The sequence below is a fragment of the Elephas maximus genome, chromosome 7 (assembly GCF_024166365.1).
Source record: "Elephas maximus indicus isolate mEleMax1 chromosome 7, mEleMax1 primary haplotype, whole genome shotgun sequence".
NCBI lineage: Eukaryota > Metazoa > Chordata > Mammalia > Proboscidea > Elephantidae > Elephas > Elephas maximus.
This window is the reverse complement of record NC_064825.1, coordinates 136736388-136754045: the sequence shown is the minus strand read 5'-3', so window position 1 is coordinate 136754045 and position 17658 is coordinate 136736388. Positions and strand designations below refer to the sequence as shown.

At 62.1% G+C, this 17658-nt stretch overlaps 1 protein-coding gene across 1 annotated transcript in view; it reads left to right on the top strand.

Annotated features, from left to right (window-relative positions):
- The first annotated feature begins 447 nt into the window (after positions 1-447).
- MUC5B (mucin 5B, oligomeric mucus/gel-forming) overlaps positions 448-17658 on the top strand; it is a 61677-nt gene continuing 44466 nt past the window's right edge. Inside the window, exons 1-25 of the mRNA XM_049891885.1 lie at positions 448-542; positions 3020-3091; positions 4109-4180; positions 4531-4792; positions 4926-5040; positions 5215-5305; positions 5568-5677; positions 6305-6506; positions 6897-7022; positions 7588-7705; positions 7821-7959; positions 8247-8357; positions 8703-8772; positions 9272-9409; positions 9765-9929; positions 10312-10406; positions 11142-11268; positions 11809-12064; positions 13042-13097; positions 13370-13470; positions 13769-13920; positions 14428-14566; positions 14655-14768; positions 16573-16752; positions 17348-17587. Coding sequence (XP_049747842.1) covers positions 473-542; positions 3020-3091; positions 4109-4180; positions 4531-4792; positions 4926-5040; positions 5215-5305; positions 5568-5677; positions 6305-6506; positions 6897-7022; positions 7588-7705; positions 7821-7959; positions 8247-8357; positions 8703-8772; positions 9272-9409; positions 9765-9929; positions 10312-10406; positions 11142-11268; positions 11809-12064; positions 13042-13097; positions 13370-13470; positions 13769-13920; positions 14428-14566; positions 14655-14768; positions 16573-16752; positions 17348-17587 — 3321 coding nt within the window. The 5' untranslated portion in view covers positions 448-472. The remainder of the gene's footprint in view (positions 543-3019; positions 3092-4108; positions 4181-4530; positions 4793-4925; positions 5041-5214; positions 5306-5567; positions 5678-6304; positions 6507-6896; positions 7023-7587; positions 7706-7820; positions 7960-8246; positions 8358-8702; positions 8773-9271; positions 9410-9764; positions 9930-10311; positions 10407-11141; positions 11269-11808; positions 12065-13041; positions 13098-13369; positions 13471-13768; positions 13921-14427; positions 14567-14654; positions 14769-16572; positions 16753-17347; positions 17588-17658) is intronic.

Here is a 17658-nt window from a genome sequence, read left to right as displayed (position 1 = left end):
GCTCACAGACCCACCCATCTCCTGGGTAGCCTGTGGTATGTGCCTCTCGTAGCCCTCCCCCAAGACTGGACTCCCTTCAGCCCCACCCCTCAGCCAAGCCTTGCTGACCACTGACCATCTGCGGGACAAGGTCAGGGGCTGCAGCAGAGCAAGACCCAGGGCTTTGCCATCTAGAGTGGGGCACCCGTACCACCTCAGGCACCAGGCCGAATGTCCTGCCCCTGTTCTCAGGTGGGGTGGGCGGGGGTCCCGGGGCAGCCCATCTCCTGGGCACAGAGCTGCAAATCCTCCTGCTGCCCGCCCATGGTCCCTCCCTGAGAGCAAACACACGTGGCTGGGGGGGGCAGCACCCTGTGTGGCCTAGGCGCTGGGCACAGGGCCAAGGCTTCCTGCTACATAAGCCCCGGGCCCCAAGGCAGTGGGCATCTGGCCCCACTTCCTCCTCTCTGCCCGCTACCGTGCCAGCCCCAGGATGGGCACAAGGAGCCAGTGCCCAGCACTGGCCTGGGCCCTCATGGTCCTGCTCTCGGCACAGCAGGCAGGTAAGGTCATCACCCACCCCTGCTCCCTCCTGATCTCTCCTGCCCTCAGAACTTCAGCTTGGCGGCAGGGGTGCTTGGCCTGGAATGGACAGGCAGAGCCCCCCTCCTCAATGCACCCCCAGATATCCCAGGACACCATGGGCCCTGCTACCCACAAGAACCCTGGGTCTCAGCCTGGACACTCAAATCCTCTGAGCCAGGGCCCCTACCTGTCCCCCAGGGCTGGTGGAGGGATGGATGGCAGAGGCTTGCTTGATGGTGTCTGAAGAAGCTGGGTTCCCAGACCCAGGGACAGGCCCCGGGGTGCTGCCCAGGGAATCTCAGCCTCAGGGGAAGCAGAAGGAAAAGCCAGGGGAGGGGGTGAGGCTGGGGGCCCCGTGAGGCCCCCTCTCAGAGTGGACAGGGTCTGCCCTCCCTGGACAGCAAGCCAGAGTAACACCAAGTAGGTCCCTGCCTTTGGGCTGATCCCTTTGGGCCAGCACAGGCCTTCCTGCTGGGTGGACACCACCTCCAGTCCATGGGCTGGGATCAGGGCCAGACAGGTGAGGTGACTGCCCACGGTCACATGGCTATAGGCAGGAGGGTCCAGCAGTGCCACCCTGTTCCAAGGCCCTGTACCTCGCCCGGCAGCCTGGCCCCCAATCCCTGCAGTTTCCTTCTGTCCCCTTCTGTCATCTCAGGGGCCCTGAGGCACTTAGCAGCTCAGGGATGAGCCACTAATACCTACTGTCAACAGAGAAAGACACAGCCCCAGGGCTGCTGAGCAGCACCCTGACAACACCTGGCCTGTGGCCTTGGAGCTGTGGTGTCTCTGGGCCCAGCTCTGCTCCTGCCAGCCTTCCCAGTAGTCTCAGCCCAGCTAGGGGGTCTTGGCAGGCGGAGGCACAAGCCCCAGGAAAGGGGCCTGTAAAGAGATGTAGCTGGTCTCCTCAGAAACCCCGGCCCAAGCCCAGTCAATCACTTTCTTGGGGGTGAGCAGGGCTGAGTGGGGTAGGTTCCTGAGTCAGCTCTCAGCACGGAGCTCCAGGGAAGCCTCCAGGTCATGGGGCCCCAAGACACATCCAGGTCCTCGCTGGCTACGTGTGGTCTAGGCTCCAGTCACCTGTGCTGGGTTGGCTGGCCCAGGAGACCCAGTCCCACTGGGTCCTCAACTCACTGCCCTCTGGGTACAGGATAAACGCAGCCCGCATTAGGGGCCTGTGAGGCTGGGTGCCGCGCAGAGGGCATCTCCACCTGGGAGGTGTCCTGGGTCTTTAGTCTTTGCCAGGTGCATGGAGGTGAGGGGGAAGATGACCCCAAACCGGGGAAGGGAGGGTTTGGGAGGCATTGAACAAGGGTCCGCATGGAGCTTGTGCGTGGGAGGAGCTGGACCAAGAACAGTAGCCCTGGGAGAGGGAGGGGTGATGTGCACCTGCAGCCATGCAAACCGCCCCTGCCCACCCACTGAGGAGTGGGGGGCAGCGAGAGGAGTGGGGTCCGTGGGGCAGGGGGCGTGTGCACAGGCCAGTCCTGTGGTTCCACAGGCCCCAGGTCACAGCTGGGAAAGTCCAACAGAAAGTGAGAGCCTGCAGGGCGGTGGGGTGGAGGGCTGGGGAGGGGGGTGGAGGGGCATGATCTGAGGCTAGGCCTCTAGGAGGGGGGTTGGGTCCAGGGAGGTCTATTCCCCCAGGCCTGGCAGGTGAGAAGTGCAGGCTCACTCAGGGGGAACCAGCCCTGCCCATGCCACGGGGACATCAGTACCCCCCCAAAGCATAGGTGTGGGTAGGGTACGGGGACTCGGGTTGGGTGTGAGGAGGGCATTCTGGGTGGCATGGCTACGTGTGTGGAGGGGAGCACCACCACCCGGAGCTGGGCAGAGAGGTCTGGAGATGACAGCCTGGCCACTGGGGCTGGGCAAGTGATGAAGCAGCCCATCTCCAGAGACCCGTACCCCCCAAGCCACAGGCCTTGCATGGAGGTGATGGACAGGTCTGGTGGCCTGGGGATGGCCCCCAGTGGCCACATGCTGGGCCAGGGCCAGGGCCAGCCTCCCTTGGCCAAGATGGACGGCTGTAATGAGGGGCTGGCCCTGGTCTTGGGTTTCTGCTAAGTCATACCTGTGGGCCTCCCTGTCTGTGTTCTTCTCCCCAACAAAGTGGCCTTTGTCTTCCCCCAAGGGGTGCATGGGAGGGGGCCGACCCTCCTTGAAGAGCTGGGGCTCTCAGGCCAATGCCCTTTCCTGATTCTGTCTTCTTCCATGACTCACAGCTGGGGAGGGTGGGGGTCAGCAATTGGCCATGCAGCCTGGATGGGCTCTCTGCTGGAACTTCCCACCCTGGGGGGCCTTGCTTGCTGTCATGTTGGATGGGAAGTGTCTGCATTCATGGGACAGGAGGAGACACGGCCTCGGGATGACCCCACATGCCTACAGGCCACCTCCAGGTGCACCTCCTGGTGGTCCCTATGTGGCTCCTCACACACCCCACCCTCTCCCTCAGAGACCCAGGGCAGTGAGGAGCCCAGCAGGATGAGCAGGGAGGCTGTCACAGATGGTCAGAGGATGAATGGCGGTACGTGGCCACTTGCAGTGTGGGGCTTCCAGGCATCTGGGGGACAGTGTACCTGTGGCAGGCATGTGGGAGGGAAGGACCCATTTCCACAGAGCTACAGGTCACACCAAGTCCCTTCCTGGGCCCCTTCCTGGGACAGGGGAGGGGGTGATGGAGACGTGCAAAAAGACCAAGACATGATCTCCACAGACCAGAGTCACTCACACATATGTCCATACATATGCATGCACTCACATACATGCAACCACTCACACATATGCTCACACACATACACGCACTCACACATATACTCACACAATGCACCCAAACTCATATACATGCACTTAAGTGTATGTTCACACACATACATACATTCACACATATGTTCACACACATGTACTTGCATATATACTTACAAAGATATACATGCACTCACACATGTAATTACACACACATGCACTCATACTCACATGCACTCACACACATGCATGCATTCACACATATGTGCACACACATCCATGTGCTCACACACATACATGCATTCACACATATGTGCACACACATCCATGCGCTCAGACACATGTGAGCTCACACACATACATGCGCTCATACACACCCCTGCACTCACACACATCCATGCGCTCACACGCATCTCTGCGCTCACACACATCCCTGCGCTCACACACATCCATGCACTCACACACATCCCTGCGCTCACACACATCCATGCGCTCACACACATCCATGCACTCACACACATCCCTGCGCTCACACACATATGTACTCACAAAGATATACATGCAATCACACACTGACAAATGCGTGCACAGATGCACACACACTCCAGGCTTAACGCCAACCAAAAATCCCAGGCAAGAGAGTGTCTGGGGCAGCAGGGAGGCTCCTGGAGGGGGCGAAGGAGGATCAGAACAGCACCCGACCCCAAGTGGCCACTGAGGAGGTTGGGGTCCAGGAGGGTGCTCCCAGCTGGCCCCTGGCTGGGCCACACCCTTAGGTGACCTGACTCTCACCCTGCAGTCCAGACCACACCCTCACCTACCCGGCGCTTGACCTTCATCCCACCCATCACCATGTCTCCCAGCATGAGCCGTAAGTGGATGGGGAGGGGGTCACGGGTCTGGGGTGCAGCCCACAGTGTAGGATGGTCAGCAGATGTATAGCTTGGGCAGGCCCTGAGGGTACCCCCCAGACAGTCCTATGGGCGCCAAGTGCCAGGGTGCCAGCGGGCATTGGAATGGGGGCCAGGCCAGAGTAGGGGTCTTGGCAGAGATCCAGGGGCAGCTATGCAGAGGCAAGACCAGGTGTAGCCAGTGCAGAGAGTAGTGGTCACCTGGTCACCTTGCTCCAAGGATGAGGCCTGTCCCCAGGAAGGCTGCCATGAGTAGCGGGGTGGGGGAGGTGGTGTCAGCAGGCAGCCTCCTCATGCCCACTCTCCCCAGCCCTGAACCCTGCACACAACGGGCGGGTCTGCAGCACGTGGGGTGACTTTCACTACAAGACCTTCGACGGTGACATCTTCCGCTTCCCCGGCCTCTGCAACTATGTCCTGTCCTCGCACTGCCGCGCCGCCTATGAGGACTTCAACATCCAGGTGCGCCGAGAGCTCTTGGGCGCCAGGCCTACCATCAGCCGCATCGTCCTCAAGGTGGAGGGGCTGGTGCTGGAGGTCGCCAACGGCTCAGTGCTCATCGACGGGCAGGGGTGAGTGGTGGCAGGCTGGGCAGGACAGTTGGTCCCAGGGTCACACCCTGAGTGGCGGGCAGTTAATGGGGAGTGGTTGGTGGGGTTGGGGTCCCCAGCGACGGCTGTGGGGGACCAAGCTCTACTGACCCAGGGAGGAGCTGCCCTACAGCCGTGCTGGGCTCCTGGTGGAGCGCAGCAGCAGCTACGTTAAGATCAGTGTCCGGATGGTCCTGACCTTCCTCTGGAATGGAGAGGACAGCGCCCTGGTGAGCACCCCCTTACCCCTCCCCACCCAGATGCACTGAACCTTCAGGCCTGCTGTGGGAGAGAGGGCAGAGCCAGGGATTTCCTGGGGTCAGGCAGTGGGCCGGGGGCTGCCAGGTGGAGGGAGGGGTGCCATGGGCCAGAGACTGTGCTGAAGCTGCCCCCCGCCCCCTCAGTTAGAGCTGGACCCCAAGTATGCCAATCAGACGTGTGGCCTGTGTGGGGACTTCAACGGCCTCCCTGTCGCCAATGAGTTCTACGCCCACAGTGAGTGCTGCCCTCCCAGGGCCAACGCCTTCCCAAAAGTCCCAGGGAACCCCAGTGGGGGCCAGGTCTGCCGGGACCACAGGCCAGTGGGGCAGGGACTGACACTGGGAGGGGGTGAGGCCCCAGAGGGGCCCCTGGGTCCTGGGCAGGGGTGGGAGCCCTGGAAGCCAGCCCAAGGAGCAGGCCCCCCCCACCACACACACTGTCCCTGGCCTCTCAGTGCCCCTGCCCTGGCTCACCAAGCACACCCATCTCCCAACAGATGTCAGGCTGACAGCGCTCCAGTTTGGGAACCTGCAGAAGCTGGACGGGCCCACAGAGCAGTGCCAGGACCCACTGCCCACCCTGGCTGAAAATTGCACGAACGCTGGGGTAAATGGCTTCTCCAGAGCCCTCGGGGCTTGGAAACAGCTGGATGACTGGGGGCGTGGCTGGGGGAGCTGGGCTGGGGTCCCTGGTGTCCAGATGAAGAGGCTCAGCGTCTGCCTACCTGGGGCACCCGAGGACATGGCCGGCACTCCCTGTAGCTAATGCCCCCAGAGCCGAGCCAAGCTCTGCACCCAATGGAGGCAACTTAACAGTGTATGGGTGAGGGGGCGGGTGGAAAAGTAGAAGGAAAGATGGAGGGAGGGACTAAGGGAGGGAAGGATGGATGGATGGATGGACGTATGGTGGATGGATGGATGATGGATGGGTGGATAGACGGACGGACGGATGGATGCATGGATGGATGGATGCATGGGCGGTTGGAAGAATGGATGATGGATGGAGGGGTGGGTGAATGGAAGGATGGATGGAAGGATGGGGGGAGGAGGAGAGGGAGGGAAGGAAGGAAAGAGGGAGGGAGGAGTCTCAGGGGAAGGGAGAGGACTCCTCAGTCTGGGTAAAGGCTGTAGAGTGGCAGGAATCTGGGACACATTGCCATGACCATCATCTCTGGAGGTGGGGAGAGGGGCCGAGGGGCCTCGCTGTAGTGCCCATCTCCACTGTGGTCTCTAGGAGGATGCCTGCCGCCGCACCTTGCTTGGCTCTGCCTTCGCCCAGTGCAACAAGCTGGTGAACCCCGACCCGTACGTGGCCTCCTGTGCCCAGGACCAGTGTCGCTGCCCCAGCTGCCCATGTGCCACCTTTGCCGAGTATTCCCGCCAATGTGCCCATGCAGGGGGCCAGCCACAGAACTGGAGGGGCCCCAACCTCTGCTGTGAGTGTCCCATGAGGAGTCCAAGAGCAAGAGGGCAGGGAAGGGAGGAGGGGCGTGGGGAGGTGGGTGAGCGGGCAGCTGGTCTCTCAGGTGGGCACAGGGAGGGCTGACCCAGGAGGTGCTGGGTCCTGGGCTCTCCACACCTCCTACCTGACCCAGGAGGCGGCTAAGCAAGCAGACAGGTGGGGCTGCAGCTACCTGAGAACAGATGTCTGCCTGCTCCTTGGGCCCTAGCCGTGGCTTTCGGGTGATCTCTTGGTGGCCTACAGAAGGTGGGGTGGAAGCCTGGTTGGTTCAGGAAGCACTTCCAGTGGGGCCCTGGTGGGCTATCAGGCAGCCCACCCCCCCATGCAGCTATTCAACCCAGTGCCTCCCTCCCTCTGGCTGCAGCCCAGACATGCCCAGCTGGCATGCAGCACCAAGAGTGTGGCTCGCCCTGCGCCGACACCTGCTCCAACCCTGAGCGCACCCAGCTCTGTGAGGACCACTGTGAGGACGGCTGCTTCTGTCCCCCAGGCAGGTCCATTGGCCCATCTCCTGGGACTGCCCCTGTGCATCTGTCCTGCCTCCAGTGTCACTGTGTTCCCAATGCCTGATGCTGGCCACAGCTGATTGGTCCAGAAGTCACCCTTCCCCAACGATTCGCCTGTGGCCAGGGTCCTCGGCCATGGTGGGAATTGAACGTTAGGAAACCCAGGAGATATGCTGATCTGATGGGGGAAGTGGAGCAGGCACCACGGGCCCTTGGAAAAGGCAGGGAAACTGAGGCACAGAGATGCTCGGAGCTTGTCCAAACCAGGCATGGATCAGACACCAGGTCCAGTGCAGACACCAGGTCCAGTGCTCTGTCCTCAAGGAGCCCCCCAGCAGGGAGGTGGCTTGTCCCCTCGGGCTCCCCTTCTTAGAGGCAGGTGGTCACAGGCAGTGACTCAAGCTTCCTCTGGCTACTCTGTGGCCTCAGACAGGCGAGCCAGACCTGGGCTCAGTCCCTCACCTGTGCAGTGGGATAGGAGAAGCCCCTGTCTGCTGGGCAGACATGGCTCATCCTCCCAGTTTCTCACTGCTCCTCTCTGCCCCCCAGGCACGGTGCTGGATGATGTTACCCACTCAGGCTGTGTGCCCCTGCCTCAGTGCCCCTGCACCCATGGTGGCCGCACCTACGCCCCGGGGGCTGCCTTCGCCACCAGCTGCAGCTCCTGGTATGCCCCCCACCTGCCCCAGCTGGCCCTCTTCCTGGGTGGTGGGGGTATATGAGGCCTGGGGTGTACTCCTCCCCCCATCGCTCTCCTCACTCACAGCCTCCCCTGCCCTCAGCACCTGTTCGGGGGGACGGTGGCAATGCAAGGACCTCCCATGCCCGGGCACCTGCTCCGTGCAGGGGGGCGCCCACATCACCACATATGACGAGAAGCTGTATGATCTACACGGGGACTGCAGCTATGTCCTGTCCAAGGTGCACTGGGTGGGGTCTGTGCCCCTCAGCTCCTACCCCAGGAAGGACCTCATGGGGGGGGTGTCCACATGGTGGCTGTGTCCTGAGAGGGAGGACTGTGGGCTCATGCTTACCTGGTGGCCCAGAACCTGGAGATCCCCGCAGGTGGCAGAGGCCACTTCCCCTGGGGGCCGCTGTCTTCTTCCCCTAGGTGGGCATGCCGGGGCTCCCACATGCCTGCACACAGCCCTGCCCGCCCCCTCAGGGACTGGCCGTTCCCAATGCATCTGTGGCTTTGTCATCCTCAGAGATGCGCTGACAGCGCCTTCACTGTGCTGGCCGAGCTGAGGAGGTGTGGCCTGACAGACACTGAGAGCTGCCTCAAGTCAGTGACGCTCAGCCTGCAGGGTGGGGACACGGTGAGAGCCGGCCACAGCCACGGAGATGGCAGAGACAGAGAGAAGGGAACAGGCAGAAAGGGACAGAGATGGAGAGACAGGTGGGGAGATGGAGAGACAGACAGGTGGAGAGATGGAGAGACAGATGGAGAGGAAACTGAAGCTTGCATGGCCCCAAGTGGCAGCCGCCCCTCCTGGGCAGTTCTAGAGCTGGACCAAGGCTCAGAGGCCTGAGCGCTCCTCCGGCTCTGCCACCAGTGGGGTGGCCACTCCCCCATCTGTGGAGTGGGGCTAGGGTGGCCGATGGACAGGCACTGTGTCCCTCCACCCCCGGCACTCACCAAGGTCCCTGCCGCCTCTCGCTAGGTCATCCGGATCCAGGCCAATGGTGCAGTGTTCATGAACTCCATCTATACCCAGCTGCCAGTGTCAGCAGGTACTCGCTCCCTGCACAGCCAGACCACGCCCCACCTGGCTGAGCACCCCTGCCTGGGGGTGGCACCTCCACAGCACCTGGGCCAGTGCCCAACTCCATCCATAGAGGGTTCTTTGTGGCTTCAGGCAGCTCCAGAATGTCTCACGGACCAATTTCCCATCTGCAGAGTTGGGGTGGCAATGGTTCCCCCATGGCTGCAGGTACTTGGGTCAGGTCCCTGCCCTCTGAGGGAATATCGTCCTCACTCACGACAGGCACTCGCTTGGGCAGCCCACAAAGATGGCAGCTGTGGGCTGCTCTGTGATGGGATCACCGAGTCAGCCAGGTGTCTGAGTTTCACCCTAGCACTACTACCCCTTCAGCCATGGGGCCTGCCCCACCTGCAGAGCCCCCCAGGAGCACAGGGGTGAATGTGCCTGTCCAGCCGTTGGGGAGGCAGGCCTCCATGTGGCCTCTGACACCCCACCCCATCCTTCCTCCTCCCCTCCCCTCCCCGCAGCCAACATCAAGGTCTTCAGACCCTCATCCTTCTTCGTTCTCGTGCAGACGGGGCTCGGCCTGCAGCTGCAGGTGCAGCTGGTGCCCCTCATGCAGGTCTACGTCCGGCTAGACCCGGCCCACCATGGCCAGATGTGTGGTGAGGCCCCATGGCAGCTCAGGGGGGAGCCGGGATCAGTTCTGCTGCTTGTAGGAGGTGCGGCCGGGGCTGGATTTGGGAGGCCCGGGCCCTCAGGGGATGGATGGACACAACCCAGCCAGAGCTCACCAACATCAGACCAGCGCCAGGGAGGCAGCCTGGTGGACAAGAGGGAGGACCAGCTCCGGAAGTGTTGGGAAGGGCTGACCCCCACCAGGGCTCGTCTTCAGACAGTCTGAAAGCGAAATCCCCAGAAGGAGTTTTCCGGCCAGTCGGCTTTGGCTCCTGGCAGGCTGGAGGGACTGGGCCAGGTTGGACATCTGCTGACGCCCTCCCCCACCCACCTGGCCACCAGGCCTGTGTGGGAACTTCAACCAGAACCAGGTGGACGACTTCACAGCCCTCAGTGGGGTGGTGGAGGCCACAGGTGCCGCCTTCGCCAACACCTGGAAGACCCAGGCTGCCTGCCCCAATGCCAAGAACAGCTTTGAGGATCCCTGCTCCCTCAGCGTGGAGAACGGTACCCCAACCAAGCGGGTGGAGCCATGGGTGCCCCTAAGGACAGGGGTGGGGGTATCCCTTGGGCAGGTGTGCAGGCAGGCAGACAGGAGGGTGTAGGGGCCAGAATGGCAGGGGGCGGAGGGGTGCAGGGCTGGGACAGGGCGGAAAAGCACCTCCCCCACCCCCAGAAGCAGCATCACATGGAATAGTAGGTGGCGACCCCTCTCTTCTTTGAGCCCCACATTCCAATCCACATGGCCAGGGGAGACGGCCCCACCAGCCTGTATTTGAGGAGTGGGGGCTGCGGGGGTTTGGCAGGTTCAGGGTAGCAAGGTTGTGGGAAAGAAAGCCGCAGCCAAGCTACAGGAAGTGTGACTGCAGCCCCCACATCCCCATCCCAGAGAAATACGCCCAGCACTGGTGTGCCTTGCTGACCCACCCCACTGGCGCTTTCGCCCCCTGCCACTCCATCGTCAACCCTGCGCCCTTCCACTTGGTGAGCTCCACCCCCAGCACAGGGTAGGGGGCGAGGGAGGGACTTACGGGTCCTGAACTGTCCCTCTCAATCCTCCTACCTGGCAACTTACCTTTGGGGCCTTCTCCCACGGACCCCCTCCATCCCCAGTTGGTGGGACTCCCAGCCCTGCTCACCCATTGGGCAGCTCTCTTCCTGGAAGCCTAAATCCCTGACAGGAACGGGGAAGGATCTCCAGGTGCAAACCCTGAGCAGGCCTCTGCCCTTCATGTCTGCCTTGGGGGACACCTCTACCCTCCTGGGCACTCACCCAGGGTCTGGGCATCCCCCATCCCTCCCCTTCACCACCCATGTCCAGTCTACCCCTTCCCCACTGGTTTCCTGCCCCCGGTCTGCCCCCACCCCGCCCCCTAGGGGCAGTACAACCAGAGTGATGCCTCCAAAATGCAAGCTGTGCCCCCCCTTTGTGCACCACCCCCACCTGTCCTGACCCTACAACCTTCCTGCCCCCTTCCCAATGCCCCGCCCTGCACCACATTGCTTACTTATGGTCCAGTATTCTTTCCACCTGGTGGTCTTTAATTCAGAGCTCAGGAGGGACAGCCTTCCTGCCTTGAATCCCTGCCCACCTCCCTCCCAGGACTTCCCTGCTCCTGCCTGACCCTGGGGGGGGGGCAAACGCCTGGTGGGGGCTAGGGAAGGGGGTCGCGTGGGCTGGGGTCACAGGCAGTGCCCTGACGGCCCCCTTCCCCCCAGAACTGCATGTTCGACACGTGCAACTGCGAGAAGAGCGAGGACTGCCTGTGCGCCGCCCTGTCGGCCTACGTGCACACCTGCGCTGCCAAGGGTGTGCTGCTGCAAGGCTGGAGGGACGGTGTCTGCAGTGAGTACGCGGCTGCCCAGCCACTGGCGTCCCCAAGGGGCTCGGGCACACGCTCCTCCTGTCCCGCCCCAGCTACGCAGCTCCAGACCATGCAGACGAGGAGGGGAAGGCCAAGGTCCAGGGGTGCACACAGGCAGTGGGGGCAAAGAGAAGCCAGAGGCTGGGGTTTCCAGTGAGGATCCTGGTGAGGACCGCCCAACTCTGTCCACGAGAGTCCTGAGTCCTCTCTTCCTGGGGTCTCCACAGCAAAGCCCATGATCACCTGCCCCAAGTTGCTGACCTACCTCAGCCATGTCAGCTGGGGAGGGCAAGTGAGGACACCCCAGGCCACGCCCCTTTGGGGCGAGGGAGCAACTGTCACAAACCCCAGCTGACTCTTCAGCCTTCTTGCTGGCCTCACAAGATCCTTGTAATCTTACAACTCCAGTTTCACAGAGGGAGAAACTGAGGCTTGGGGAGCTTAATAACAGCTGGGGAGAGGGGAAGCACAGGCTGGAGCCAGGCTGCTTGCTCTGACCGCTCTGCCCCCCCCACCCCCAGCCAAGTACATGAACAGCTGCCCCAAGTCACAGAGCTATGAGTACGTGGTGGACACCTGCCAGCCCACCTGTCACGCCCTCAGTGAGGCAGACGTCACTTGTGGTGTCTCCTTCGTGCCGGTGGATGGCTGCACCTGCCCTGTGGGCACCTACCTGGATGATGCCGGCATGTGTGTGCATGCTGAGGAGTGCCCCTGCTACCTGCGCGGCACCATGGTGGCCCCGGGTGAAGTCTTACATGATAACAGTGTGGTGTGGTAAGGGGCGCTGCCAGGGAGCTGGGGGTGGGGGGGCATGGAGCAGCCCCCTCGTCTAAGCTCTGGAGACCCAGCCCACATCACCAGCCCCACGCTGAGGGAAGGGGTAGGGGAACAGGAGGTGGTGGGGGTTAGGGAGCTGGCTCTCCATCAGTCCCTGCTCTGCCCTGAGGCAGTCCAAGGTTTGGGGCCGAGTGGAGACACAAGAGGCTGGGGGTCCCGGCGGGGATGCTCGAATGCCCTCGCTGCGTTTCCAGTAGGTCTGTGTTCACTTAGGGCGTGCAGGGCTGTGGGGGATCCTGCCTGGTGTGCTCAGAGCCACCACAGGGCAGAGGGGGTACAGCAGAAGCAGAATCTCTGTCTGTGCTGCAGACAGCTCTGGGCGCAGAGCCAGGCGCACCCCCCAACCACCAAGTGCCAGTGGCCTCGGCTGGGCCCCACCACAGCCCCTTCCCAGTCCCCGCCTCCCCAGCAGCATACCCCTCCCAGGTGGCAGGGAGCTGCTGCGTACCTGCTCCATACCCTGAGGGTTTCTAAACATCCTGGGGCCACCCCAGGGAGGGGACAGGAGCACAGGAGGACCCCTTGCCCCACCACGAACCCATCTGCAGAGAGGGGGTGCCCTTTTCTCACTCGGGGGTGCTCTGAGGGTCTAGGGTCCACAGGGGCAGAGGTGAAGCAGGTGCGGGGCACGGTGGGTCCCTTGACAGGACCTCCCTGACCCACAGGCCAAACCGCAGCCAGGGGGGTGCCCACTCTGCCCCGGCTCTGGCTGCAGAAGGCCATTCCTTCTAGAGTCGAGGGTACTCTCCTCACGTCCCTGCTAGGTGCTAGGTGGAGGGCACCATCCTCAGGTCACTGCAGAGCCCCAGCATGGTCCAGGGAGAGGGGTCCAGTTGGCCCAGTGGGGTTCAGTGTCTGTGGAGGGGCAGAGAAAGTGGATTCCCATCGTCCGTCTATCCTTCCGTCTCCTGTAGCTCCTGCACTAGTGGGAAGCTGAGCTGCCTGGGAGCCCTGGAGCAGAGGAGCACAGGTAATGCCTGACACCCTTAGGTTTTCACCCCACCCGAGACCTGCACTGGCCCCTGGCTGGTCCCCCACCCTGGACCCTGCCACTGGTGCTCCCAGAAAGAAGAGAGGGGCCTTCCCCTTGAGGCTGGGGCATGTCTCAGGGCAGCAGGGCACTAGATGGTCAGGCAGAATCAGAGATGTCATGGAGCTGACCAGCCAGACTTGAGGTCAGCAGTCTTGGGGTGCCTGGGGTCGCCCTCTCCAGATCCCTACCAGCCTGCTCTCCCCACCTAGGGTGCGTGGCCCCCATGGTTTACATGGACTGCACCAACGCCTCGGCAGGAAGCCTAGGGGCTGAGTGCCTGCGGAGCTGCCACACCCTTGACGTGGACTGTGTGAGCAGCCTACGGGGGTGGGGACAGCCACACTGCCACCCCTGTTGTCCTCAACTCATCCCTGGCCCCTGGGCTTGCTGACACCGGGGTGCCCCACCCCTTCATGCCCTGCCCTCTCCCCCTGCCCACAACACATGGCTTGGGGCTGACCAGAGGGCCTGTCCCTCGGCCTGGGCCCCAGGATTGTACCGCGACCCCTCATCATGGTGTCCCCAGCATGAGGAAGGGGACAGGTGAGCAGGCTGAAGCCCTTGCAGGTTTCCCCCTTGCCCCTGACTATGCCCGTCTGTCCCTACAGTACAGTACCCACTGTGTCTCCGGTTGTGTCTGCCCCACGGGGCTGGTGTCAGACGGCAGCGGGGGGTGTGTTGCCCAGGAGGACTGCCCCTGTGTGCACAATGAGGCCACCTACCAGCCTGGGGACACCATCAGGGTTGACTGCAACACCTGGTGGGTCCAGGGTCCCGGAGGAGTTAGGGGCGGGTGGGAAGGTCCCTTTGCTGGAGCAGACACAGGGAAGGAGAGCAGGCAGAGAGGTGGCCAGCCCAGTGAAATGGGGCATCTGCAGAAGGCAGAGGGGCTGTGGCCTCGGAATGCCCCCAGAGGCAGTGTCCTGCTTGTCCTCTGGAATGTGCCCCAGGGCCAGCCAGTCATGGGGCCAGTCAAAACTGACACCCAGGGCCATAGGCCCTTCTAGCTCAGAAGCTGGGGGCACCTCAAGGTTATAACTGACACCAGGGCCACTGCCCACCACTCTCTTATCATCTTAACAAGCCAGGGAGGGGAGCATCACCTTGATCCCATCTTATGGGATTTGGAGCAAAGTTTCAGGAGATGAAGTGACTGGCTGAGGCCCCATAACTGGGGAGTGAGTGACCAGCCAGGGTGTGGCCGGGGTGGCCGGGGTCTCCTGCCCTGGGCCCTCCTGCTGAGCAGGGGGTCCCCCCCACCCCACAGCACATGCAGGAACCGGAGGTGGGAGTGCAGCAGCCAGCCCTGCCTGGGCACCTGTGTGGCCTACGGTGACGGGCACTTTATCACCTTCGACGGTGAGCGCTACAGCTTTGAAGGCAGCTGCGAGTACATGCTGGCCCAGGTGCGCCACCCCCCCGCCCCACTCCCCAGGGCTGTCCGTGCCCAAGCCCCTGACACTGACTGCTCATGCTCACTTCTTCCTGATCCAGGACTACTGCGGGGGCACCGCTACCACCAACGGAACCTTCCGGATAGTCACCGAGAACATCCCCTGTGGCACCACCGGCGTCACCTGCTCCAAGGCCATCAAACTCTTCCTGGAGGTGAGGGTGGCTGTCAGATGGCCTCTCCCATCCCTCTGTGGCCTGAAGCCCACCCTGTGGGAGCATCCCAGCCTTTGTGTTCCAGTCCCCAGGCGAGGTCTTCTGAATCAGCTTCATCGCCGCACTAGCTCTCTGGGTGTTCTAGCTTCTGGCCCTCCTGAAACACACTACCACAAACAGGTGGCAGAAAACAACCTACACCTCCTCTCTCACAGCCCTGGAGGCTGGAAGTATGAATTCAGGGCATCAGCAAGGCCATACTCCCTCCAGAGGCTCTAGGGAAGGATCCCTTCCTGTCATTTCCAGCGTCTGGTGGCTTCGGGTGCACCTTGGCTTGTGGCTGTGTCACTCTGAGCCCTGCTTCTGTTGTCCCAGAGCCTTCTCCCCTCCTCTCTCTGTCTCTCCTCTGGGGTCTCTTAGGAGGAAGCCTGCATTTTGTATTGAGGGCCAAACCCAGTCCAGGACAGTCTCATCTTGAGAGCCTTCATGTCACCGCATCCGCAAAGACTCTTTTTCTAAACAAGGTCACGGTGAGAGGTTCCTGGGGTTAGGATGTGGACATATCTTTTAGGGGCTACCATTCAAGCCACCACACCAAGGAACCACCATTTCCAGCAGACAGGGTCAGAATCCACAGGGTAGAATCAGGCCTGTGGCCAGAGAGTGTCCCCACCACCCAGGGTGGTGGGTGTGATGCCCACGCTGCATCAGGTGTTGGAAGAGGCGAGGCTGGAGACAGGTCTGGGTGGGCGCAGGGTGGGGGTGAAGTGCTGGGGTGAGAAGTGGGGCACAGAGGGGCAAGCCCACCACGGTCCCCCCACCTTGCTGTGTGTGGCCATGCCCTCTTTGCTTGCACGGCCCCCTCAGGCCTGCGTCCACCCGCCGTTTCAAGGTAGCTTCTGTGTTGGGCCCCCAAGACCACCCTGAGGCTCATGATTCTCTGGAGGGGCTAACAGAACTCACGTGCACCATCGCTGTGCAGTCGTTACAGAGTAAATAGTCAGCCAGAGGACACAGATTTTAGCCAGCAGAGGGAAGAGGCACATGGCGGGGAGGACCCAGGAAAGACCAGGCACAAGCACCCAGAGGTCCCCTCCCAGTATAATCAGCTCTTCACGCTTCCAGCAGTGATATGTGACATGTGAAATGTTGCCAGACAGGGATGTGCCCCTGAGCTGTGCCCAGGGTTTATACTGGGCGACAGTCACACGGGCATTGCTGACCACTCACAAGGCTGACCTCAGCTACTCAGTCTCCAGCACCCCCAGAGGTCAAGCTGATGCTGTGTGGCCCACAGCCCCCACCGTCATGGCACTGTTAGCACAGACCACCCGATGTGGTCCACGGCCCCCACTGTCATGGCACTGTTAGCATAGGCCACCCTACGTGGCCCAAGGCCCCACCATCATGGCACTGTTAGCATAGACTGTCTGATGTGGCCCATGGCCCCCACCATAAACCACACTGTTAGCATAGGCTGTGTACCGTGGCCCACGGCTCAGGTAAACGAAAAAACTCTCATCAGTTGGGACAGTCCAAACTTAGAGGTCCCCTCCCAGGTGCCCATTCATAGCAGGCCTCTCTTTGGAAGGAGTGGGGTTTGGACAACCCTGGCCTGCTGAGTTATCCCTTACTGCCAGCCCCTCACCTCACGTTCCTAGGAGGGTCTCAGGAGCCCAGCTCACCCTTAAAGCTGGGTCCGCTTGGCTGTGACTGGGCCTCAGGTCCTCTCCAGGGTCTGTGGGTCAGCTCCTGCCCCCAAAGCTGCCCCTCAGCTCCCAGCAGCCCTCTCCTCCCTCTGCAGAGCTATGAGCTGATCCTCATGGAGGGGCACCTGAAGGTGGTAGAGAGGGGGCCTGGTGGAGACCTCCCCTACAAGATCCGCTACATGGGCATCTACCTGGTCATTGAGATCCGAAGTGGGCTGGTCGTGTCGTGGGACCGGAAGACCAGCATATTCATCAGGTTGCACCCGGGCTACAAGGTGAGTGCGGGCCAGCTGGGCACAACCACAGCTGTCCTGGGAGCCATCCGAGAGGAGGTTACAGAGCCCTGCACCTGGCAAACGTCAAGGGGCTGGTCCTTACCTGGCAAGGCCTGGGGCTGAGGTGAGGCCAGGCACAGCACAGGGCTCACAGACAGCAGGGCAGAGACCCAACCAATCTACAGGTGGCTTGGGGAACCGTCCTATTGGTAAAGCAGATGCCCAGCCTAGCACAGCCACAGCTGCTGGGCTGAGGGCTTCAACAGAGGAGCAGGTACCTGCCTACTTGCCCACCTGCCCACCTGCCCAGCTGCCCAGCTGCTCACCTACTCACCTGCCTGGCTACCCATCTGCCCACCTGCCTACCTGCCCACCAGCCTACCTGTCCAACCGCCTACCTGCCCACCTGCCTACCTGTCCAGCTGCTCAGCTAATTTATTGTGCACCTCGTCCTCCTGCAATTCCCCATGGAGCTGCCTGGAGGCACCAGGTGCCCTGCAGTCACCCCAAGCAAGGCTCCATGCTGCTTCCCATGGGTGACCACCTGTGTGTGGTCCCAGCTCCACACGCTCTGTCTGTCCACACCTGTCCATAGGGGAAGGTGTGTGGGCTGTGCGGCAACTTCGACGGCAACGCCATCAACGACTTCACCACGCGGAGCCAGTCGGTAGTGGGTGACGTGCTGGAGTTCGGCAACAGCTGGAAGTTCTCGCCGTCCTGTCCGGACGCCCGCGCCCCCAGGGACCCGTGCACTGCCAACCCATACCGCAAGTCCTGGGCCCAGAAGCAGTGCAGCATCCTCCATGGGGCCACCTTCGCCGCCTGCCAGTCTCAGGTGGGGATCAGGACAGCTGGGGCTTGGCAGGCAGGAGCTTGGGGAAAAGGGCTGGGCAGGGCTAGGCATAT